Source organism: Toxorhynchites rutilus, chromosome 3 (genome assembly GCF_029784135.1).
Source record: "Toxorhynchites rutilus septentrionalis strain SRP chromosome 3, ASM2978413v1, whole genome shotgun sequence".
NCBI classification, from domain to species: Eukaryota; Metazoa; Arthropoda; class Insecta; order Diptera; family Culicidae; genus Toxorhynchites; species Toxorhynchites rutilus.
Genome location: NC_073746.1, coordinates 6,998,163 through 7,023,366, shown reverse-complemented (window position 1 = coordinate 7,023,366; position 25,204 = coordinate 6,998,163). Strand labels below are relative to the sequence as shown.

The following is a 25,204-nucleotide window of genomic DNA, read 5'->3' as shown; positions in this document are numbered from 1 at the left end:
AAGCGCGATCGTTGGTCATATGACTCGAGCAGCCACTGTCAATGTACCAACATCCCTTTCGACGAGCACTCCCGACCGTAAAACAAATCGGAACATCCTTTTCAGCCGTTAGTTTGGCTTTCACATCACTTTTCTTCGCTGTTTGTTTTCCTGCCTTCGCACTAACTGGTTCCCCGTCACTCTTCTTCTGTTGTTGCAGCCACTGCCGGCAATCCTTTCGAAAGTGACCGGGCTTCTGACAGTGAAAACACAATCGTTTCTTCTGCCCACTCTGTTGCAGCTTCATGGCTTTTTCTCCCGACTCTGGATTCCGCTCAATTCGCCGTTGATATTCGTCCAACAACTTTTGCTTGACGAACGACATCGTCAGATCTGCCTCTGGCCGGCTTTCTAAAGCCGTAACTAAACCACCATATGAGTCCGGCAGACTCCGCAATATCATTGCAATCTGTAATGGTTCTTCGAGCGCCTGGCCCGCACACGCGAGACGAATAAAAAGCTCTTCGAGATCAAACAAATGTTTTTCTAAATCTTCACCGTCAGCCATGTTCAAGTTGCAAATTTTCTTCAGTAAAGACACTCGCGAAGTCATGGTAGTTTTCTCATGATATCGCTTCAAACAGTCCCACAGTTCCTTGGCGGATTTAGCATCCTTCACCAAATTCAGTTGGCTGTCTTCCACGTATAAAACAATTATCGCGTGACACTTCGAATCGTCTTTCTTCCACGCTTCCGTGACTGGCTCAGGTTTTGCACTGTCAATCACATACCACCGCTCTTCACGCTTCAAAAACATCTCCATTCTCGTCTTCCAAATCGAATAATTTTGATTATTCAACCGGGCGAACAAGTATTTCTCAGCCATCATCTCCTATTCACTGAAACGCACTGCAAGAAAATACTTTCACTGTGGACTAACTGTTCCCGTACAGCCACACAACCGAATGAAACACGCGCACACACGTCGAAATCGATTCACACCGTTTAACGTAACGTTGTTCGAGAATGTTCTTCGAGCTTCCGCTCACACACCGGGCAATCAATTTTGCTGTCTCACTAATACAGCCACCCGAGATCCGCTGCTGCCTTGCAGCGACGAACAGCACGCCAAGAAGAATCAAAATGGCTTCGCTCGAACAATCGAGAAAATTATTTTTCCAAATGGAATTTTCACTTCACTGTTTTTCACCACCGAGCTGGGCCCATAACCTGTAGGCTGTTGGGAAACAAAACCGACACTCCCGGACAGATTGCAAGGTGGACAACACTCCGACGGCCAAGCACAAAACGACGGGACTTTTCGGATACCGCGTGGGCCGGTGTAAAAAACAGAGCACATAGAAAACACGTCGTTTATTTGTACGGTATGGTTTGTAACTGATATTATGTGAAACAAAGTTCATACAGTTGAAAGGTATGCATTTTTTCTTTTCGCCTCGCCACACTTTCGCCACGACACAGACTCGAGGGAAAGATATCGCACTTCTACAGAAATGATCAGAACATCTCACTTTAGATGAACAAATTACAAAGATTTGTTTACTCAATCTTTTTGTCACAAAATGGAAGAATGTCCACGTAGTTATAGTCAATGTCCACGCTTGTCCACGGAGAGAGAAGAGAGAAAAAGAGAGAGAGAGAGAGAGAGAGAGAGAGAGAGATAGATTCCTCCAAGGAAAGCAATTCATTTTCATGTTTGGCTTGAGCTAGGCTGGTCACAGTTAGATACAAAAATTCGAACACGGTTTCGACAGTTGAAAATAATCAAATTTTATTGACTTTCATATAAATATACATTTCATATAAATAAAATGGAAGCAATTATATAATTAAATCAATAACGTTGTATATGATTTATCGGCACTGGTTTGTGTTGATTTATCATTTGAGTTATTCTTGACTCAATCGAATGACGGCTATACATACACTACATCACAGATTATAGAATTAAGAATTATCGTCCATGTTGCGAATCATTTCGTATCTATTCCGTTTCAAACCAAATGGACTGTTATATTCTTCCGATCCTTAAGCTCTTGCTTGATTTTTAGTAGCATTTGTTCATACTGTCCATCAGGATCGAATGCTGGTGCTTCACTACAGTGAGATGTTTCTGGTTCTGGTCTTATCTGATGTGAATACTGAACGGATTGTGGTTGATCGCTTGGCATTGTGAATGTTTCATCGCGTATTCTATTTTCATTGCTCCTGTGTTGATGGGAAGCAGCTTGCGTGTGGCCTTGATAAACAGAGGAACTCGTTTCTTCCATCCTCATTGGCCAATGATTCATCCGGCCGCCCTGTTGGGCTTGCTGCAAAGTAACGGACGGTGTTACTTGCCAGCTTTGATGTGTATATGGGGTGGAAAAATTGTCTGGATTCCTCAAGCCCATCTGGTAAGGTGTTCCGTGTTCTTGTTCCATCTGTTGTGAGTATTGACTGTCGCGCTGCTTCGAGTAAGGAAATGTGCCGTCTCGATAGGTTGGTACATATGTATCTTCCATCATCGGTTGCCAAATCGGACGTTGATATTCTTGTTTTTCTATTGGCCAACCTCGCTGATGACCTATGGATGGTACTGATTGCCAACAATCACCAGTACTCTGTTGCATCATTATTTTTATCTGCAAGTATAGTTCATGCGGTGATGTTCTATCCATCATATACTGCGATTCGGCCAGCGCTGGATTTTGTCTCATATGCTGCGAGAACTGAGTGTTTTGATGTTGAGCATTGGATATAGGGATTCTTCCATCGTGGCCCAATTGTTGGTGCGAGATTGTTATTGTTGAATCTCGTTGTTGATTGTCTTGACTCTTCATTTGCCAACCATGATATGGCATTGTTCGCAACTTACCCCGCTGCATTGGATACCCATGATATTTGTATGTGGACAATTTATCTGGACTCTCGAAATGCTCTCTACGCTCGTACTGAGGTTGAGGAACATACGTTGGTAACCCTGAATAGTTAGGTATTTCCTGCCCTTGCTGGATCTGCTGCGGGGTCTGAATGTATACTTGTGGAGCACATGTCATTACTAACCCTACAGAAGTGGGAAAATTCGCATCTGCATGTATCGTTTGCCATTGTGTTGCTTGATTTTCCATGGGCCAACCTTGATGATAGGCAGTTGGTGGTTTATTCTGTTGCATCTCATTCAATACCCGCATGTAAAGGTCGTGTGATGAAGTTGATATTTTTCGTTCATACTGCACATTAGTATTAGGGCTATATTGAAGTGTTTCTAAACCCTTTCTGGTCTGTTGTGAATATTGTATTAATTGCGGTTGGACATTTGGCATAGTGAATCCTCGATCATAAGTCTTCATGTTTTGATGAGACGGATTTCTGGTTTCCCTGTTCATTGGTTGCTCCAATGGCCGGAGGTTAGAGTCTGGTTTCGGAGCGCTAACATATTTAGGTATTCCTAGCCAATATTCACATGTTTTTTGCTGCAACTCGTTCAGTGTCTGCAGGTATCTCTCGTGCAACATGGGTGATTCAGCTGGTTTGATTCGTTCAGTGTAAGTAAACAAAGGGAACCCATGCGGTGTGCTATTTCCTGAAACTGCGTCGGAAATATGAAACTCATTTTGCATCTCGAAAGACACATTCAAATTAGACACCCATACAGAATAGTCATTAATATCCGCCTCATTATCACCATAATACAAACAACACATTTGGCGATGATTATGTTCGCAATGAAAACAGTGTGGTTCACTTGGGGTTGAACATCTGCCAATCGATACCGTATCCATTGTATCCACCATGTGCTTATTTTCGTCCAATTCGTTTGCGTTGATCATATGTATGTTTTTATCGAGCTCGTTATCACTGGAATCATCATCCTCGCCATTATACCAAGATTCACGGTAGACTGGAAGCAACGTTTCCATGTTCGAATCACCGATGGGCCCCGCTGGGTCTCGCGCCGACTTGTACACTTCCATTTGCCTCGAAACTTCCACAACTTCTTCGTTCTACTTGCGTGCCATTTTTTACCGATGAGACGTAAACACTGCCGCTTTGCGATCTACTAAGATACTAATATCTAGGAACGTCCAAACGGTGTAATTTTATACCCAAAAGAATTTCTTTTCTCATTTGAGTTCCTATAGGTATTGTTTTATGTATAAGACGACCTACCTGTCCGCAGTTTTTCAATACTCTCAACGGCTCATTCAATAACTACCCGCTTCAAGATCTTCTGAAATAACCCAACAACTCCCCATAAGTGAGACGTTTTTATGATGGTTTTATTATTCAGCTCTATGCTTAATAATGCCTGAACTAATTGTCATCAAATCCTCTATTCTAGTTTAATAACAGCTAATGATTGTTTGTTTGAAATTCTTCCAAGGAAATATTTCAAAATAATTTGAACCAAAAATGTGTTGCTGTTTATATTGAAATATTCAATCAAGTAATGTTGAACACACAAAAAAGGAATGAGTTCTTCATTCAGGTTCTTCAAAATACAGGTGATACAGTCAATGGCATAATTGAGCGTACACACCTGGTTGGTTCGTTATTTTTGAGTTCTTCGGAGTTAAAAAATAAATAATTCAAAGTGTCTTATACCGTTCTGAATCATATTTCGGACGCTAAGGGCATATGATGCAGAAAACAGATCTAAACTTTATGCACAGGCATTATTTGGTTGATATTTTTAATAAATTAGTTCAATATTTAAAAGGATAAGTTTTCTACTTTGGTACCTATTTGATTGGAAACATTAAAAAATCATCGGATAAACTGCTTTTCAAATGAAGCGAATAAGAATCAAATTGCGGACACTATTCATGAAAAAAATCAAATTTCGGACAGATTGAATTCAAATTTCGGACACTCTGTTTGCATAACGATTTCTTGTGGTTTTAAGCACAATTTAGATTTCTGTACAATTACAACATTATAAAAAGATCAAACATCCGAAAATAACGACTTGGCCTGTCTAAAAGTGTGCTGCAACCTTCCGTGCAAACACAAATGTCTTAAAAATTGTCTACAACCATCGATGGCTGGTTAAATTGTAATAGAGTTTTAACCAATTGTTTTATAATTGGCTTGAAATAATTTTCAACAACCTCTTTTATGATATTTTCTATTTTCCCCAAAATGTTTTTCGTCTATTGATGTTTCTTTGTAGCTTCATGGTTTTACCCTTTGCGGTCGTTTTTAATTTGGGCATGGGTATCGTCGGAATTATTTTTCAGTGATACACGCAAGATTTTGAAAAATTAAAAAAAATGTATTTTGTGAACTATATATATATATATATATATATATATATATATATATATATATATATGTATTAACTTAACAATGTATTTTAATGTGATGTTTTTATATAAAAATATATTTTTTAATTCGTCTTCGTGTGAAATCTTAGGAAATAGTCTCCAAAAGTAAATCATATGAAGTATAATTAATACATAATTTTATTTTTATTATCCGTTGAATATGAGACACTTTTACCATTAATGCAATAAATGTATAATCAATGCCAGCAATGTGTATCTAGGGATTGCATTACCGTGCCAATATTTCAATAACCGGTTATTCGGTAATGCAAATTTCATTACTGGTAAAACCGGTAAATTATCGGTAAAAAACATACTTTAAAATACCCAGAAAAAAGAAGAAGAGAAGCGGCTTTTATTTAGGACGATTAGTTTACAAAAAAAGTTTGATGAACATCTGAATGGCGTACAGGTAGAGGACCAACATGACGATGGATGCGATTACGTTGGTGCAGTAAATAATGAAGATGTACCACCCCCAACGATAGGTGAAGTTAGGAATGCTATCAAACAGGTTAAGAACAATAAATCAACTGGCAAAGATACATGGCAAATGCTTACCGAATTTGTTTGGATGAATATGCAACTTTGACCGGCTATAATAGCGATTATGTTGAAATTGAATTGCGATCTAATATGAATATATTCATGAATTGTCAAAGCACCAAATACGACTTTTGTCATACTCATATACGATTTATTACAGACATAGAAAAAAAAATGGCGCAAAATATTTTCGTGAAATGATTATTATAGCCTCACGAATCGCCATTTTTATATATTCATATATTCATGTTTGTAAAAATAATAATTGTTTGATTGACTTGTGTTGGGAATGGAATATGAATGTTTAAAATGGCACACATTGATGTTTGGTGAAAACTGCTCCGATGTGGGTTCGAACTCCGGTCGTCTGGATTATCATCCACCAGCTATCTCGCGCGGCTATCTATTCAACAGCGGTTGAAACTTTCGAGTGCATTCGGGTGGATTATCTGATTCATTCGAGTCCCGCAGGGGGCTTCGTAATGGTCTCTCTTGCCTACTGTTCAACATTGCGCTAGAGGGTGTTATGAGACGAGCGGCGCTTAACTTGCGTGGTACGATTTTCAATAGATCCAGTCAATTCATCTGCTTCGCTGTTGACGTAGACATTATCGGCAGAACATTTGAGATGATAGCTGAACATTACACCAGACTTAATCACGAAGCAGAGAAAATTGGGCTGAAAATCAATGCGTCTTAAACCAAATACATGCTGGCTCCCGGATCCGAGCACGACAGGACCCGATGAGATAGTAGTATAACGATCGACGGCGATGAGTTGGACAATACAATACGAAGAGTATCGAATACCATCGTCATGAATTTACCTCTGATGCCCTCTGTACGAAAGCTCTTGTCCGAAGCTTTTCATCAATCCGTTTATAGACGTTGAGCTTGGGCTGGACGTTGCAGTTCGTGGCGTATGATGAAAGACACCAAAGTCATAATTAATTGTTTCACGATCACGATCAGAATGATTACTCATATGCGGGAACAAATCTGCATATACGAAACGTCTTTCTGCAACCCTTCCAATCAGGGCTTCAAGCAGCCTCTTCGAAATTTCCGATGATTGCTCCGATACCTATTCTAGCTTAACTTGTAATCTGACATCAGCTTCATAAAGGGTGCATTTCTTCCGCAATAGCAGTTCAACAGCGACCAGATCTGGTTCGATGGCATCAACCAATACCTTTATCGCTGTCAGTTCTTCATCGTGGAAGCTTATCTTGTGTTTCGTGTTCAGATCGAACAACGATTTTTTGAACTGAAGTTCGGAGGTCGTAGGTCGGAAGTCATAGATCTTATTTGAAGCTCGAGTAATATTTCAAAGCGGCATAAAGGCAAATATCATTTATGGCGTAAAAAAAATACCGAAATTACCGGTTATTGATTGTAAAATTACCGGTGATTCGGTAATGGAAAATGACCCGGTATTACCGGTAAAACCGGTTAACAATCCCTATGTGTATCCGAAAAGATCAGCACTTTTAAATTTTAACAAAGATTTTTTTGCAGATTGTTTAAATGACATAAGACACTTATGCAAACAATTATTCTGCTCTTTAAAAACAACTACTTCAACATAATTCAAACCAGCAGTTACTCAAAATAATGCTTTCAGCGTATCCGAAATGGTCAGAACTTTTCACTTTAGATGAACAAAAATGTTGTCGCTTGAGACATCCATACGATTATTCAAATAACATGAGACATTTATGCAAACAATAGTTCTGACATTTATAAACAATCTTTTCCATCACACCAGAGTGTTACAATGGGTAAATTCTGCTGTTATGATTTTTTGTCCCACATTCATTTTGTCCCATTATGCATTCAACGCATTGTGCGTTATCTTGTGTGGGTGACCACTATGTTTGATACTGAGTACCGTTATCTATTACTCATAGGAGCACCGTATTGATTCGTGAACAGGTTTTTTAGACATCAAGCTTCTTTTAGGAAAAGCATAAACTGGTACTTGTTTGAGTAAATAACAAATTATAAATTATAAATAACAATTAGCATGGTTTCTTGCTGTGGTGGCTGAGAGCAGACAAACGCCCACAAAGAGTTGAAAAACCGTAAGACTTATATTGCTTCAATGATTATTATATATTTGAATTCAGGTTATTTGTTGTTCAAAGTGAAAAAAATAATGGAATGCATCAGAGCATGAATCTTGATTCTTAATTTTTGCTACATAGTTACATCTACTTTGTCATAATCCTTTTGTACCAGTTTCGCTTTCTTAATTATTGAATTTGCAGATTTTTTTAGTCTTTTTCAGTTCTTCAAGTTTTTCTTTCTGCTCCATCCGTTCTTCCTGCTTTTACAGCTTAGCTAATGTTTGGATTTCGTTTTCTTCACGTTTCAACTCAATTTTCCTTTTTTTCCTCAAGTTTTTTGGCGCTTCGTCATTTCAATCAACTTCTTCGCAGGTTCCACTTCTTTATACAACACTGGCTGACCCGGCAAACTTCATCCCGCCCAAAATTTATTTTTCGTTATCACATCCGAGTTTTCTTACTAAGCGCACGTTCATGGGTCCAATCGCAGAACTGTTCATTAATTGATTTTCTATTCTACCCTTTAAATTTATGTTTTACTATAAAAGTCCTAGTACTTCTACCAAAACTCGTCATTATAACATCAGATTATTTTCAGACAAATTTATCGTTCAAGATTTTTCTACCACTTGCAAATAACATGTTTCTCCGTTACATGGAATAAATGTTTGATACAGAAAATATGATAGAATAAAGATAGCCCTAAACCGGACAATTCCTTTTTCGAGTTTTGCTTTTATCAACACATTCGGTTATCCATTTTTAATTATATAGATAGAAGGAAACATATGAGTGCGTTTTATCACATTAATATCAATTTCCACTTTCGAACAAAAATCAATTTCGTTAGCGCAAACATCAAATGAACTAACAACGCTTGTCAATATGTAACTGTAGAACATATGCGAATTTAATTTTCCGAATTTTCCCATTTTCCTTCTGAATTTTCCAAAAATTTTTAATTGTTTGGTTGAAATATGTGTATTATTTTTACGGGACCCCCTCTCCATTTCAGAAGAGGGAGTGGTGTCATACCATCATAGAAACATTTCTCGTATTCAAAAACCTTCACATGCCAAATTTGGCTTCATTTGATTGATTAATTTTCAAGTTATGCAGAAATTTTTGTTTCATTTGCATATAAAAATTTTCTGTTCGATTGTGTGCGCGTCAAAAACTCGAAAAGTACGGAACCGATTGAGCTCAAAATTCACAATATACAAAACAAACAAACATATCTAGGATTGTTGTTACAACATAAAAAAAAATAAAAATTCAACTAAACCATGCTAAAGGGTGTGTCACATCAAATTGCATCACGGATAAAACGCTGTAGAAATTTAATTTTTAGGAAATATATCTTCAGCTTTCGCTTATAATCAGATAAGAGTGTATAGATCACGTTGGCCATGCTTCACTGTAAATTTTTCGTAAATTTGGAAAAATGTCGTCGAACGAAAAAGAGCGTCGTGAATTAATCCTGCGCACTCATTTCGAGAATCCGGAGTTGTCACATCGGGACATCGGTAAGATGCTGGGAATCGCCCAATCCACGGACAGCAGAGTACTAAAACGATACTTCGAGAACCTAACCATCGACCGGAAGGTGAAGAACGGCAAAAATTGATGCTCCGTCAGTGAAAAAGATCACAAGCGCGTAGTTAAGCAGTTTAGACGTGAGCCTGGTAATGGACGACGAAACCTACGTCAAAGCGGGCTTTCGTCAGCTGCCGGACCTGTTGTTCTTCTCCGCAGAGGACAAATTCAGCGTTCCGGAGGAGATTCGCAAGCAGAAACTATCCAAGTTTGCCAAAAAGTACATACGATCTGCTCTTGCGGAAAGCGGAGCGCCCCCTTCGTGATGACCGGCACGGTAAACGGGCAGGTTTACCTTAAGGAGTGCCTACAGAAGCGCTTACTACCACTATTGAAGCAGCACGAGGGCCCGACCATCTTCTGGCCGGATCTCGCTCCGTGCCACTATTCAAAGGACGTGTTGGAGTGGTACGAAGCCAACAGGGTCAGCTTCGTGCCAAAGGAAATGAACCCGCGCCGGAGCTTCGCCCAATAGAGAAATATTGGGCGATTATGAAGCAGGCCCTCCGGAAGAACCCAAAAGTTGTCAAATCGGAGGCGGACTTCAAGAGAAAATGGATTTCTGTTCAAAAAAAACTACAACCTGACGTTGTACAGAACCTTATGGACGGGGTAAAGAGGAAGGTGCGAGCATACGGGCTTGGGCTCGAAGTATGAATAAAAAGAAAATGCCAAAAGTTGTTTAATAGTTTTTATTTTACTGTCTAAAATTTTCAAAAGGATCGGTCTACTGGGCGAATTTCTACAGCGTTTTTTCCGTGATGCAATTTGATATGACACACCCTTTACCACAATGTGCCACAGCAAAGCGTGGCAGGGTACAGCTAGTATAAACATATAATTCCGCACGGAATAAAGGGAGTGTATCGTGAAGTAGCATGTGTACATTCTATTTTGCGATTGACGGTATATTCTATCGAAACAGAGCACAGACTTCATCGAAGACATTTACAAATTTCGTTCGGAAAATTTCCACTTCTTTATAAAGGAGCATATAGTTCATTAATAAGTCGTTTATCCAAACACAAGGCTGTAGCATAACATTTTTATTACATTTTTCGTAAAACAATGCAAAAGCCAGCTCCAGCCGCAATCTCATCAATCTTCCCTATTCCATCCACCCTAGTTGGGATCAAGCTGAAAAGGAAACAATTCACAATTATTTAATCTACGGTACGATTTCAACATTTCGAAAAACCTACACATTCTCATCGCCTCCTGTTCCGCAGTTTCCATGCTCATTCCAACCCCACGTGTACACACCATCCGTGGCTAAAGCTATTCCGTGCTGAGAACCTAGGCAAAATTTCATAACCCTGCCGTTCAACTTCAACAATATCACCTCATTAGGCCTTTCTGCAAGCGGAACGCCCAGTTGCCCGTGATTATTACGTCCCCACAGATACACACTGCCATTACTGGTGGAATATCCGGAATGAGCCCAACCCGATTTCAGTTGAACTACCTCTAATTTGTTAGGATTCAGGTCAAGCCCGCTTGGACTCTGCCCAAATTTATTGTCCCCTATGCACATAATTATGTTTTGTTCCAACTTAATTACTAAATGATTTTCTCCACTCACAACGTCAACTATTCCCTCTGGATACATCAGGTAATACATTTCAATTCCCCCATGCAAGATGCTTTGGAAATTATCTTTCGCTAACCATTTGGCCCTGCCGAAAAGAAATATGGTTCCATTGTCGGATAGAATACAAGTGTGCCTCAATCCGAAGTGAATCGTTTTCGCTTTCATCTGGCCAGGCAACTCGAACTTTGCAGGCCTCGAAACATACTTTAAGCTTTTGTCTGCTACTTGCTGCCACACATTCGATCCCCACAAATATACGTCTCCATCGACGGTTAACGCACCGGAAACGTCCCAGCCACATGTGACGTTGTCAAAATTGTAACTTCCAACCAGAGCGAAGCGATGAACATCTTCGGTGTGCCCCAGTCCAAGCTGGCCTCGGTTGTTCCATCCGCAACCGAACAGATCACCATTATTGGTGCTAACCAACGTGTGACCGCCTCCCCCACTGACGGTCCGAACAGTGTGCAGCTCAAACGGTAAACATTCTACCTGTTGCGGCTTTGCGCACATCTCCGAACAGAAGCCCAAGCCCAGCTGTCCATGGCTGTTTGCGCCCTTGAATAGAAGAAAAAAAAAGTGTAATTTAAATATATTTTTAAAACGGAAATATAAACTATTACCCAGCAGTACATATCACAAAAATGACGCAATTCTGTTTACCATGCCTTGAAATAATTTATTTTGTTATTGTAAACAAAAAGGCTTGTTGGAAATATTTCAAATTTACAGGGTTGAATTGAGGGCTTGAGGGATAATTTGAATCAATGTAGTACAGTAAGTCACCTCTAATTCGGCATCTATCCAGTGATTCCCGGAATAAAGCGCAGGAGAAAACGACTGCAACAGAAACCACCACTCATAAAAAGTGTAGTAGGCTATAAATATTGTGGCGCGGTATTGTATTTCAAAACAAGAATTAACCGGGCAAACGTATCGCCCTGGGCAAACGTAACGCCCCGGGCAGACGTATACCGTCTGACGCTCGCTAGAGCTCGATCGGACATTGCTAAAGGATCGTATCCTATGTTTCAAACTAACCGGGCAATCAGTGGATCCCAGGTTTGCGTGCGAGACACCGCCGCTTCCGACGGCGGGTCGGCGGTGTATCCAGTTGGACAGACCTGTAAACTCAAGTAACCATAAGTATTAACGTTTAGTAGCACTAATTCAGCATCTCTAATGCCAAATGGCAGTATATCTGCTTTTTCGATGCTTATAGGCCTTATATCAACATTATTAATGCATATTAACATTAACGAAAGTGCTATATGCACATTTAGTGCTACCATATAATGTTTACAAGCATTAGGATAAAACAAAACAAACATTGAGCGTTGGATATCTGGCTGCAAGTGTTTGTTTCAAAATAAACGTAACATGGATGATCAACAGAGTTGAAAAAAAAAACTTTAAAAAGTGGAAATTTTAGGCGAAAAATATGCTTCCAGACCAGTTACTTAACAAGTTACTTACAAAACAAGGTTTTTTTCGGTGATACATAAGAAGATCATAAATCACCGAAAAAAAACCTTGTAAGGTATCTGAACGGTTGTTGAAACAGCACTATTTTTAATTAATTTATCTATATCAACAGTGGTCCAGATAGCAAAGGCACAATAGAGAGACACCCATGTTGCAGAGGTACTTCGGTTCGAATCTCATAAGGTGATTTCCCAGCAAACATTAAATCGCACAACAAGCGTATATATATCATCATATGCCCTAAAATTTGGTTGGCATATAATGCGCCTAACTGGCATATGCATGCAAAAGTGGAGGCCATATACATACATAGCAAATGCTTACCGAATTTGTTTGGATGAATATGCAACTTTGACCGGCTATAATAGCGATTATGTTGAAATTGAATTGCGATCTAATATGAATATATTCATGAATTGTCAAAGCACCAAATACGACTTTTGCCATACTCATATACGATTTATTACAGACATAGAAACAAAACAAATGGCGCAAAATATTTTCGTTAAATGTTTATTATAACCTCACGAATCGCCATTTTTATATATGAGTATTTATGTTCGTAGAAATACTAATTGATTGATTGACTTATGTTGGGCGTGGAATATGAATGTTCAAAATGACACAGATTGATGTTTGGTGAAAACTGCTCCGATGTGGGTTCGAACTCCGGTCGTCTGGATTATCATCCACCAGCTATCTCGCGCGGCTATCTGAAATTTAATTCAACAGCGGTTAAAACTTCCGCGTGCATCAGCATTTCATTGACATTTCAATATGATGTAATATGTTCTTTATTAGGATCTAATATGATTTACTGTTTCATGATTTTCTTCAGCATGCAACACGAATTACTACAGTACTGAATCGATTTAAATTATACGCTTATACGACACACAAACTGCATCAGCGTAATATACGCATATGATGCGGATTAAATATATTTTACGACAATGTACATCATAAAATTGATGTTTATTATACCGATATGCGACTTAATTTGATAATGGTATATAAAATCGAGTTTTTACATTTTATGCGATTTCAAATATACATGATACATAATTTGATTGATATTATATGCGATCATGATTTATTCGGATTTCTTGTAAGACTTGGCACGTGCAAAATTATACGATTTAATGTTTGCTGGGTATATTCATGAATACCCAGCAAACATTAAATCGTATAATTGGGCACGTACTAAGTCTTACAAGAAATCAGAATAAATCATAATCGCATATAATATCAATCAAAGTATGTATCGTGTATATTTGAAATCGCATAAAATGTAAAAACGCGATTTTATATATAATTATTAAATTAACATTTTCGTAACCCCTACCCCCCCTAAAGTTGTCCACGTGGTATGTGGACAGCCCCTTATCATGTCTGGCATCCTTGTGCTGTGATGTTTACATGTAGAAAGGAGTGGAATGAAACATCAAAAAACACGCGATCTAAAGCGACCCAATCACCCGCATTCGCATCTTGCCCATAACTATGAAAGCTGTGTCCAGCTCGTGTGTGTTGTCGCAGCTCTAGCAGATGGTGTGACTATCCCTAAACGTACGTTCCGTTGAGCCCTTCCAGCACATTTCCTGCAGCGCTACGACGTCGAACTTGCGGCTTTTCAATACGCCAGAGATCACTCGAGTGATTCCTTGGAAGATGCGAGATCGGCAGTTAAACGTCCCGAGTCCCAATCCATAGTCCGTTTTCGTCGCGTGAGTCCATGTCGATTGTTCCGGTTCGAATTTCCTTGTTCATTATTCATTGCTTGCCCTTTTTTATGGTGGCTGCTTTCAAGGTCTGCGACAGGTTTAATAAACAGGCCGAAAAAACATTTTAGGCATCGAAAAATTGAATATTTGCTTGGAATGTTATTGCCGAATATATTTGATCAATACATGTTACAAATGGTAACAACAAAAGGGAGTTCTCTTCCGTAGATAAAATTGCAGAACTCGATGTTTTTAAAGTTCGTAGAGTAAATTATAATGTTCCTGTGAATTTTACATTTGTTTATAATATTAGTTACACAATTGCATGAAGTTGCATGAAAGAAACAATTATTTATAAGTTCTAGCTTTAAGTTCATTATCAATAATTTTGTATGTTTTTGTTTTTCTTCAAATTTTTACTCACGTTTAGTCCGTTTTTTAATTACTTCTAATTTCAAGAGCAGGAACAAATCGTTTTCTCCATATATATACTAGAGTAGAAATTAGGTTATCTTTAGGTTTTCCTGGTAGTAGTAAGCTAGAATGTAAGTATCTTTAGGATATGTTTTAGATTTAATTATTAGGTTTACCGGTAAGTTTCTTCGGTTTTACAACAGATTGCGTAACTTGATTATTATTCCAGTGAATCAAATCTCCAGAAAATCGTTGGAATTCTACTGTCATTGCGCGTCTTTTTCAGTATATGTCAAAAAGTTAAAGCGTAAACAACATAGGTTTTTGCCACTTCGAATATGTCGAATTTCGTACCAACGAAAGTGTTTTTGCGGGGAGTGTTACTTCATTACTTCAAAATGAAGAAAAATGCTGCGGGAAGTCATCGAATTTTGGTGGAAGTTTATGGTGACCATGCTCCTACTGAGCGAATGTGTCAGACGTGTTTAAAAGTGGTAATTTGGACTTGGAAGACGAAGAACGTTCCGGATCGCCAAAAAAGTTTGAAGATGAAAAATTGGAGGCTTTACACGATTAAGACTCGTCACAAACACAACAAAAACTTGCAGATACACTTGGAATAGCTCAGCAAACCATATCCGATCGTTTTCACGTGTGAACAACTACTCCAATGGCATAAAAGAAAGGGTTTTGTCGCGATTATATGCTGTCTATTTGGTGGGACCAGTTGAGTGTGGTGTATTAAGACCTGCTAAAACCGAATGAAACCATTACGGGGGACCTCTCCCGATGACAATTGATAAAGTTATTTTGCAGCACGACGATTCTCGACTGCATGTCTCGCAATCGGTCAAAACATACTTGGAAACGCTGAAATGGGAAATCCTATCTCACCTTCCGTATTCTCCAGACATTGCTCCGTCCGATTACTACCTTCTTTGGTCGATGCAACATGGCCTGGCCATGGTCAGCACTTCTCCAATTTTGATGAAGTCAAAAATTGGATCGATTCGTGGTTAGCCGACAGACCTGCCGATTATTTCCGCAAAGGGATCCGTTAATTGCTCGAAAACCACTTGATGGATGAAATGATGAACATTCCTCCCGAATATACCAAAAATCTCGTAGGTCTGGAAGGAGTTGAAAAAAGTTTAACATGAAAAATATTAAATCATAAAATCGATCGACACTTTTGGAATTGAATTCAAATCATTTCAATTACCGTGCAAATATGAGTGTGAGTCAACTTTCATACATTCGCCTTTGTTCGAGAAATAAAAACTATTATTCTGAAAACTGACAGCAAACCTTTTGACTTTCATGACTTCATCTAAATAGAATGTTCCGAAAGCTTGTTTTCCAAAAGAAGGGTAGGGATCTGCATGGTGGCGTACGAATTCGAGTTTGTATCATTGTACTTCAAACTGTATGGGTTCAAATCACACATGTCAGTGTCCTGGTACAACTGTTCCTCTGTCTCTGCAGAATCCATCTACAACTCAAAAATCAGAATCAAGCCAGACAGTTCTCCTCCCAACAAAACAGTTTGCAAAAATCTCCTAAGCAACAAAGGATTATTGTGTTTAGGAATAAACTGGGATACTATTCATCGAACACACATATCTACAAGAAAATAGGTAGGTAACGTTTTCTTCGCAAGGGTCCAAGTGGAATATTGTAGGGAAATCATTCAGATACAGTTCGCGGACGACAAAGGTTCGATATTAAGGATTCCGGCAGTGAGGCGTATTAAATTTTTGAGATGGCTGAGATGAAATCTGAAATCGACAGCGACGGAGAACAGAACTATTCTCTTGGTAGCAATGTCGATCCGAAGAATATGCAGGAACTGACGATCTACGTAAGTGAACATCAGCTCACTAAAAATCAAAAATATCGTTTTCGAATATAATTCTTCCGCAGGTTCAAAGTTTGCTGCAGAATGTCCAGGACAAGTTCCAGACGATGTCGGATCAAATCATAACACGCATCGATGACATGGGTTCCAGGATAGACGATCTTGAAAAGAGTATTGCAGATCTGATGCAGCAGGCGGGCGTAGAAGGTTCCGAGAAGTAGAAGGCCATTAAAATCATTGCAGCAGCAGGAAGTAAGTCATATTCCCAATCAGCCCAACTCATGGGTGGAAGCAAAATATGTAATGCTTATACGCACTTACGTTTAACGGTACACATTAGTGATTTGATTTAAACAAATATATTGAGGAAATGTGACTCTCATGGATATTCACACATTTCTTTACAAAAGCGAAAATTATATATATCTCGGTACGACTAGGTATAAATATAATTAACGCAGCATTGAAGATACAACACATTTTTATTAGTATTTCCTTGGAAACAAAACAACATATGTAAAACCATCACTATCATAAGCGAAGTAAACCAAAAAAAAGGACATACAAATTTAAATATAAAGCACAATAATTCATTTTATTTGCGTTATATCTTGAGGTTCCGAACGATTCCATTGATCGATTTAACAACATAAGTTGTCGGAGGAAACGGTTTAACATATAATTCTTTGAGGTGTTCTTCAGTAATCTAGGAAATTTGTATGAAGCACTTGTTGATTATTGAAGTCAGTTATAATCTTTAAGCTTAATAATGGTAAAGTTTGGATCAACCTTCGTTGGTTGTGGTTGTTGCTTCGGTTCAACGTCATCGGAATCCGTTGCCGAGTCGGAGTCTTCATCGCTATCGCTTTCATCAGTAGACTCCTTCGAGTCATCGGAGAGATCGTGTTTCTTCGAGTCCTATACGAGTTGGAGAGCTGGATTAAACGAGAGGATAAACAAGAATACGCAACTGTATCTATTACCAAAAATTCTGAAGATCTTTGCAATGTTGCCTCAGAGTTTCCTTTACGATTGGCAGTCAGTATGCGCAGTGGATCCTGAACAACTGCGCTGGTTTCATGTTGCTCCTGTTCCTGAGATGAATTCAAAGAGTTTGAACTTGAACTTTTATTTTTGCGACCACCGGCAGAAGTAGCGGCAAACATCGAACTCAAAGCTCCCATCGATTGTGATTTAATTCTTTGGAGGAAGTACCGATCCGAGTGCTCATCTTGCTGCAGATATTTCTTGAATTGCTGCAATTATATAATGATTTCCTGGTTAGTTACACTTTGCTCGCTCGCATTCTTTATGCCTACGAGTTACCCTGTTCTGTCTTTTGATCTCTTTGTGAACTCCCTTGTTTGAAGGCATAGAGATGAAGAAGGTAATTTTTATTTATAAGAGGAATATATTGTTTATAATGTGGTGTTATATTTATATAATGTGTTATAATTATATTTAATTATAATTATATAAAATTATAATCATATAATGTGTTTAATATATATATATATATATATATATATATATATATATATATATATATATATATATATATATATATATATATATATATATATATATATATATATATTGAAGAGTTATGTTCTATAAATAAATTAACCTACATGCTTATTTTCTGAGTATTACCTGATAGTCCTTATTTTCGTCTATGTCTGATATATCTTGATAAGTAGCCGACAACACTTCCACCGCGTTCGTATGAAATTTCAACTCGATCATAACGAAATCCATCAGCATACTTTTCAAATCAACTAGCTTCTGCTTCTCAAACCTTCCCACAATCTCCTCCATCGCCTTCATACTTTTAGAAACGTCCAAGTTAGATTTAATCAGCTCAGCATCTTTTGCTGATTTTTTACCTCGTACATTTCTTGCCCTAGCCTGGTCCAGCTGCTTGCGCTTAGCTAACTCTTTATCCCGCGTGAGAATAGCATCCTTCACACTGTCCTTGCAGTGCTTGCAAACAAGTTCATACTGGGACAGCTCAGATACTATCCTACTTTCTAACCGCTTCACTTCCAGATCCTGAAAGTCTCCAATCAGTGTGAGTGCCTTGGACAAGCTTGACATTCCGTTCGAGAGCGACTTGTTGTAGTTCTCCACGGCGGAATATTCCTGGGCCACATGGGCTAGCTCGTCGGATTTCTCCCGCAGGCGGGCGCATTTCCGTGTGAAATCGGCGAAGGCTCCGCACAGTTCGCTGAAGTGTTTTTCGACCGAATCTATGCGCTCCAAGATGAATCTTGATTGTTCTTCGCACAGAATCGTGCCGGTGTTGGCGCTCCGCAACATAATTCTTTTTTTTAAATAACTTGTTTTTAACAATAAGAATGCCAACTAGAATGTAATTGTTGGAAGACTACAGAATTCAACGGTGACTTCGATATGCTGTTTTCCTTTTTGTTTATTTTAGATCGTTGCCAAGGGATACGCCTAGATAGACACAGACTGAATGTTCTATTTATGCTTAAATATCAATATAGGTACCTATCATGGAACATAGAAAATGGAAAACATTTTGTATTGGGTTCCTTTTTAAAATGAAGTTAAATTTAAAAAAAAAATGTCATACCTTAAACTGAACTTTACTGAATAACTGTAACTGATTCAGTTCAGCTATCTATTTTTGACCGTATGGAGTCGATATCGGATGGATCGTAACTGATTCATGTCCTGATTGCCATTAATGCAAATTTCTCTTCTGAAGAACTTTTAACCGAAAAACATAAAGAATTTGAGCATGTTTGGGCAAAATTATCTATAGCTGGCAAAGTACACATATTTGCTACCGTTTATTTCCCACCCGAACATGCAAATAAAAAGTCGTATGAACGGCTTCAAACGGCAAATCGAATTACAGAAAAACTAGAACCAGAAGAGAAATTGCATATCTATGACCACATCAATCAAAATAAAGTAGAATTCATTCTCGATAACGATAATGAATGCATTCTACTTCCAGTCGTTGGGGAAAATGAAACCCTACATCTATATTTGACGAAATTGCACATCTCGATCTTAACCAAATAAATCAAGTAAAACATTCCCAAAATTATTATTTAGACCTATTATTTACTAACATCACCGACGATTTTTGTGTGAATGAGTCCATGACTCCACTTTGGAAAAATGAAAAATTTCACACAGCAATTGAATACTTAATCTTTATACATAACAGACAATTGCCCATCGACTGGGAGTACGAAGAGGTGCTGGAATACAACAAGAAGAACTTTGAAGCAATCAAATGTAGCCTACAAGTCATAGAATGGCATACTTTATTAAACAGCGAATGAGATGTCAACTTATTCGTACATATTCTTCGCGAAATTCTGAATAACATAATATCAGAATTTGAGCCGAAGAAAAGAAGACAAAGAAATTAAACCAGCAAATATCCTGATGACGATGTTGAATTAGAGAGACTTTAAACTCTGGGAGTTCATTCGTCTCTACAGCAAATATCCTATTTGGGATAATACTCAAATAAGAAATTTCAAGAATAGAAATCAGAAACACACAAAAGTAAATGCAAAATAGACAAAAGTAATCAAAATTTGTTGGAAGATCAGAATATTTCTCAAGAACTAAATTTTGCCATTAAAAGTACACACGAAGAGTACACTAGAAAGGTTGAAAATGAAGTCAATTTTTTTCAATTACGTATAGCTCAAAAGCAATAACTTTCCATCGCAGATGCGTCTCGATGAGGATGTAGGAAATTCTTCGAACGAAATTTGTAATCTCTGCAAATTTCTTTCAGGAAGTATATACCACATTTTCCGAAGAAAATCGCGATCGGGACTACTTTTCATTTTTACTGGAACGAAACGACTACGAAAACGAAAATGAAAAGACTAAATCTGACGTACTTAATTATCGTGGAATTGCCATTATCTCTTGCATTCCTAATCTGTTCGAAGCAGTGTTTGGATTTCGATCAAAATCGAATGATACATAATGTGTCATGTTCATTCGCTATCCAACTCTTGACGAGTAAAGTTCAGTGTTGTTATTGTGCGTTGCCACTTTTACTATTGTGCGATTGGTATAGTGTACGAATGAAGGTCATTGCTGTCCGCTTTCGAATTGACCTTTTGTGAAGTGGAACAAAGGAAGCAGCGCTCTTGCAGCTTGCAGCCCTTGGCGGCTGTTGAACATCGGCATAACGGGATCGCCATCGTGTGGCTGTCGTTAACGGGAATTATCATCACGTGACCGTGTGAGCTATTCTTGCGCTATTGTGTTGATCCATAGCGCGTAGCCTCTGTCTCTCCCTGGTTAGGGCAGTAGAGCGCAGTATCGGAACAACTTTTATTTTAAGGTACACATATTTAATATTAATATTATTATTCAACTCATTTGTTCATTGTTTAATATTATTATCATAATTTATTTTTGTTTTGTAATTTTTTTTTCGAGTTTATTGTTAAAATCAATAATATATTAGAAATAAGACAGAAATTTTTGTAAGATGGAGGATAGTGGAGGATCTCCAGAGATGGAGATCTCCGATAATGAATCCCATTTAAGATCTGGGAAAAAACATAAACGAGTCCCTCAAAAAGAAGATAATTCTTCTGGGGACGAATCTGCTCATCCTTCCAAGCCCCCCTCTAAGAAAATAGCAAGCCTCCCTTCTGAACCGACTGTTACTTCCACTCCCCCTCTCCCATCATCGATTTCGCTTCACCCTTCTGATGTTTCAGATCCAACCCAATCCTCGTCCTCGTCCTCGTCCTCGTCTTCTCCCTCTGTTGTTTCCGCTCCACGTGTCAGAGTTTATCCAGAAGATGCACCTGGAACTGGCCCGTGGGTTGTTTTCCTCCGGCCAAAACCAAAAGGAAAAAGCCTTAACGTGATTCAGATCATGAAAGATCTGGCCAGATACACTTCTGTATCTGAAATTCGCAGGGTTAGACCGAACAAATTGCGGGTTGTCGTGAATGAACGGAAACACGCAAACGAGATTGTTGCTGACCAACACTTCACTCTCGAATATAGAACATTTATACCCTCCCATAACGTAGAAATTGAGGGGGTGATAACTGAAACGGGTCTGACGAGCGAACAAATAAAAAAAGAAGGAAAAGGCAAGTTCAAGAAGCTTCCCTCAATGGAAGTAAAGATCTTGGACTGTCGCCAACTCGGGAAACTCTCCCATGATGGGGACCAAACTAAATTTACGCCGTCAGACTCGTTTCGAGTCACCTTTGCTGGTGCCGCCCTCCCTGACTACGTTATGGTGGACAAATTGAGACTACCTGTGCGACTCTTCGTGCCAAAGCCCATGACTTGCAACAAATGCAAGTCAGTTGGTCACACTTCAGATTATTGTGCCAACAAGGAGCGCTGTGCCACTTGCGGAGAGCAACATGAGGGGAAATCCTGCAGTGCGACTGAGCATAAGTGTCCATACTGCGGAGGATCCCCACACGCGCTCTCAGCTTGTGAAACTTACAAGAGTCGCTGGGAGAAACAGAAGCGCTCTTTAAAGGAACGCTCGAAATGCACTTTTGCGGAAATTTTAAAGGGCGCTTCTCCACTGGCCCAACAACAACAACAACCAATCTCAACACACAATAGCTTTTCCACGTTGCCAGTTGATGAAATGGAAGCGGACACAGCTAGCGGGGGCACACCGTTTATTTTCAAAGGGAATCCCCGGCGCAAAAATGTGACCACTCCCAAAGTTCAAGAACAAGTCCCCCCGGTGATACCCCCAGTTAGCTTGCCTAAAAAATCGAGTGCAGCGGACAAGCAAAATCAGGTTCCTCCTGGCTTCCGTGGGAATAGTTCACCTTCGAGCGACCCAGCACTCCAGGGGACATCAAAAACCCCAACTGTCCCTGTTTTTCCGTCCAGCTCAACTTCCCAATCGGGATTTATAAAGTTGTCTGACCTTTTGGATCAAATCTTCAAGTGTTTTAATGTTTCCGACTCCATCAGAACCCTTGTCATCTCAATGCTTCCAGTATTAAAGACAATTTTACAGCAATTGATGCAAACATGGCCCCTCCTTGCAATGATTATCTCTCTTGATGTCTAATTTAGATAGAGAGGTCGGAGATATCACTGTTTTTCAGTGGAATTGTCGTAGTCTTATCCCTAAATTGGATACATTCAAATTTTTAATTCATAACTTCAATTGTGATGTTTTTGCTCTGTCCAAAACTTGGCTTTCTCCGCGAGATGATATCTCTTTCCACGATTTTAATATTATACGCTTGGACCGCGATGACAGATACGGAGGGGTACTATTGGGGATCAATAAGTGCCACTCATTTTGACGTAGGACTACGTCTTTCATTTCTATACCGGGGTGTAAAATCAAAGTTTCGAAAACGAAAGCGTTACGCCGGAGACCGAGATTTTGAGCGTTAATAGCTCCTAAACAACTGAACGAAATGGTATGATAAACACTTCATTCGAAAGATAAAATATCTACGCGTTCTATACTTGTTACTTTCTGATCCAAAAACTTGTTTCAATAGTCTTAAAATTGCTTTCAAAACAGGCTATTGAAATCACCAATCGGTATATAAGCGAGCGCCGCTCGGAAATCCACTCAGTTCTAATTGAACAGTGATTGGAGCATGTTGTCGCTGTTGTGGTGAAGCTCTTCGTTTATCATGAAAGCGCGAATGAACGGTGTCACCAAGAGCCTGTTTGTACACCGTAGGCCAGAAGGGAATCCATCAGGAGGAGAGTGATGCCACAAACGGTTCCCCGAGAAGATCTCGAAGCAGCCGCTACACACACACACACACACATACACACGCGGAATTCTTTCCGTTTGGATGCCATTCAGCATCGAGAAAGATCCGGAAAATAATCTGCCAGTTCCTCTGGGAATTTAAAAATACATTCATGTGAAAGAGTTTATTTGAATGTTTTCTATCCATGTAACACTGTAACCAAATATGTTTCAATCAAGTGCTATTAACAGATGGTTATCGAGTTAGCATTAACCACTGGTGGGCTTCCAGTATCGAGGAAAATGTGGAAATATCTAATCTTTACTGAAAATAATCTGCCAGTTCCTCTGGGAATTTAAAATTACATTCATGTGAAAGAGTTTATTTGTATGTTTTCTATCCATGTAACACTATGACCAAATACGTTTTGTTTTGTGATTTTTAAATCAATCGCAATTAACAGGATAGCTTCTGAAGATTATTCTTCCCCATCAGTAGGATATTTCCATATCCAATATTGTATGCGCCCGCAATCGATTATTGCTCAGTCGCCGAAAGTTCCGAGCTCAGAGAGTTCATTCCCCTCTAGTTTGCCTTCCAAATTGCCATCGTAAACCACGCCTTCTTTCGATTCAATCACGCACAAAAAGCATGCTTAAGCGATATTCTGGTGGTGAGACGCATTCATTTTTCGTGAGGACATCGACAAGACAACATTGTTGCTGAGGATGCTGGACGGCGAAGGATCGAGATCTGCCCTGAAACGCAAGCAGTTTGTTTGAAACTGTGAGGGAGCACAGAGAAGCCGATCCTTCAGGAGAAGAGAAGGTGACCATCGAAGCAGCCGCTACACACACACATACACGCACGGAATTCTTTCCGTTTGGATGCCATTCAGCATCGAGAAAGATCCGGAAAATAATTTATTTATTTATTTATTTCACTTCGTCTTAGATTTAAAAAAAAAACATCTCACAGACTGACAAATCTTAAATACTACCTAATATTCCTAATTCTACGTTTAAAAACACATTTAGATACATTAAAATCGAAGTGACATTGAACTTCATTAAACGCACGGAAGCAGCTGGACAAAGGACAGTTTTGCCCGTACGACGTAGTATGCGGCCGTATCGCCAATAGCTGTCTTTCGCGGAGCTGTCTGGTGGGAGCGTAAAACCGTATCTCGCTGATTAACTCCGCACAGTCGATGTTTCCGGACAGTAAATCGAAGACAAACAGACGTTGAATTTTCTTCCGCCTCGCCGAAAGCGTTTCTATGTCAATAAGCATGCAGCGACTTTCGTAATCAGGAAGATGAGCGGGATCATTCCATGGCAGTTGTCTTAAGGCGTAGCGAATAAAACAGCGTTGCACTTTTTCGATCCTGATGATGTGCGTTGTATGATAAGGAGCCCACACGCATGCTGCGTATTCAAGGACACTTCGAACCATTGAGCTGTACAGAGCCTTCAGCGTGTACGGGTCACGGAAGGACTGCGTGTTCCGCCGGATTAACCCTAGAACAGCGTATCCTTTTGCGATGACGTTGTTGATGTGTTCGGTAAACTTTAGTTTGATGTCGAGAATTACCCCGAGATCTCGAATGGAGGTAACGCGATCGATAACAGCAGAACACATAATCGGTTGTCATGGGACAGAAACGATTGGCGCCTTGTAAATGTGATTGTCTTGCACTTCAGTTCCTCTGGGAATTTAAAATTACACTCATGTGAAAGAGTTTATTTTGATGTTTTCTATTCATGTAACACTGTGACCAAATATTTTTCAATCAAGTGCTATTAACAGGTGGTTATCGAATTAGCATTAACCACTGGTGGGCTCCCAGTATCGAGGAAAATGTGCAAATATCTAATCGTTACTGAA

General features: G+C 39.1%; 3 protein-coding genes across 6 annotated transcripts; 1 reads left to right on the top strand and 2 right to left on the bottom strand.

Moving 5' to 3' along the window:
* Window positions 1–10,551: 10,551 nt before the first annotated feature.
* LOC129777689 (secretion-regulating guanine nucleotide exchange factor) lies at window positions 10,552–11,815 on the bottom strand. The gene is made up of 3 exons (XM_055784114.1): window positions 11,735–11,815; window positions 10,723–11,669; window positions 10,552–10,657 (listed from the first exon to the last, which is right to left on the bottom strand). The coding sequence occupies exons 1-3, from the start codon at window positions 11,744–11,746 to the stop codon at window positions 10,570–10,572; spliced, it is 1,047 nt and encodes a 348-aa protein (XP_055640089.1). The 5' UTR covers window positions 11,747–11,815; the 3' UTR covers window positions 10,552–10,569.
* A 4,413-nt stretch (window positions 11,816–16,228) lies between these two features.
* Window positions 16,229–17,185, top strand: LOC129777222 (heat shock factor-binding protein 1). Of its 3 annotated transcripts, none has more exons than XM_055783371.1 (3): window positions 16,229–16,371; window positions 16,435–16,595; window positions 16,658–17,185. In XM_055783371.1, the coding sequence occupies exons 2-3, from the start codon at window positions 16,497–16,499 to the stop codon at window positions 16,811–16,813; spliced, it is 255 nt and encodes an 84-aa protein (XP_055639346.1). In that variant the 5' UTR covers window positions 16,229–16,371; window positions 16,435–16,496; the 3' UTR covers window positions 16,814–17,185. The 3 variants fall into 3 exon arrangements, with proteins under 3 accessions (XP_055639346.1, XP_055639345.1, XP_055639347.1); XM_055783370.1 differs by having other exon boundaries at window positions 16,429–16,595; XM_055783372.1 differs by having other exon boundaries at window positions 16,252–16,375.
* Window positions 16,664–18,984, bottom strand: LOC129777221 (CBY1-interacting BAR domain-containing protein 1-A). Of its 2 annotated transcripts, XM_055783368.1 has the most exons (4): window positions 18,246–18,984; window positions 17,919–17,951; window positions 17,576–17,848; window positions 16,664–17,510 (listed from the first exon to the last, which is right to left on the bottom strand). In XM_055783368.1, the coding sequence occupies exons 1-4, from the start codon at window positions 18,909–18,911 to the stop codon at window positions 17,337–17,339; spliced, it is 1,146 nt and encodes a 381-aa protein (XP_055639343.1). In that variant the 5' UTR covers window positions 18,912–18,984; the 3' UTR covers window positions 16,664–17,336. The 2 variants fall into 2 exon arrangements, with proteins under 2 accessions (XP_055639343.1, XP_055639344.1); XM_055783369.1 differs by lacking the exon at window positions 17,919–17,951.
* Window positions 18,985–25,204: the final 6,220 nt, after the last annotated feature.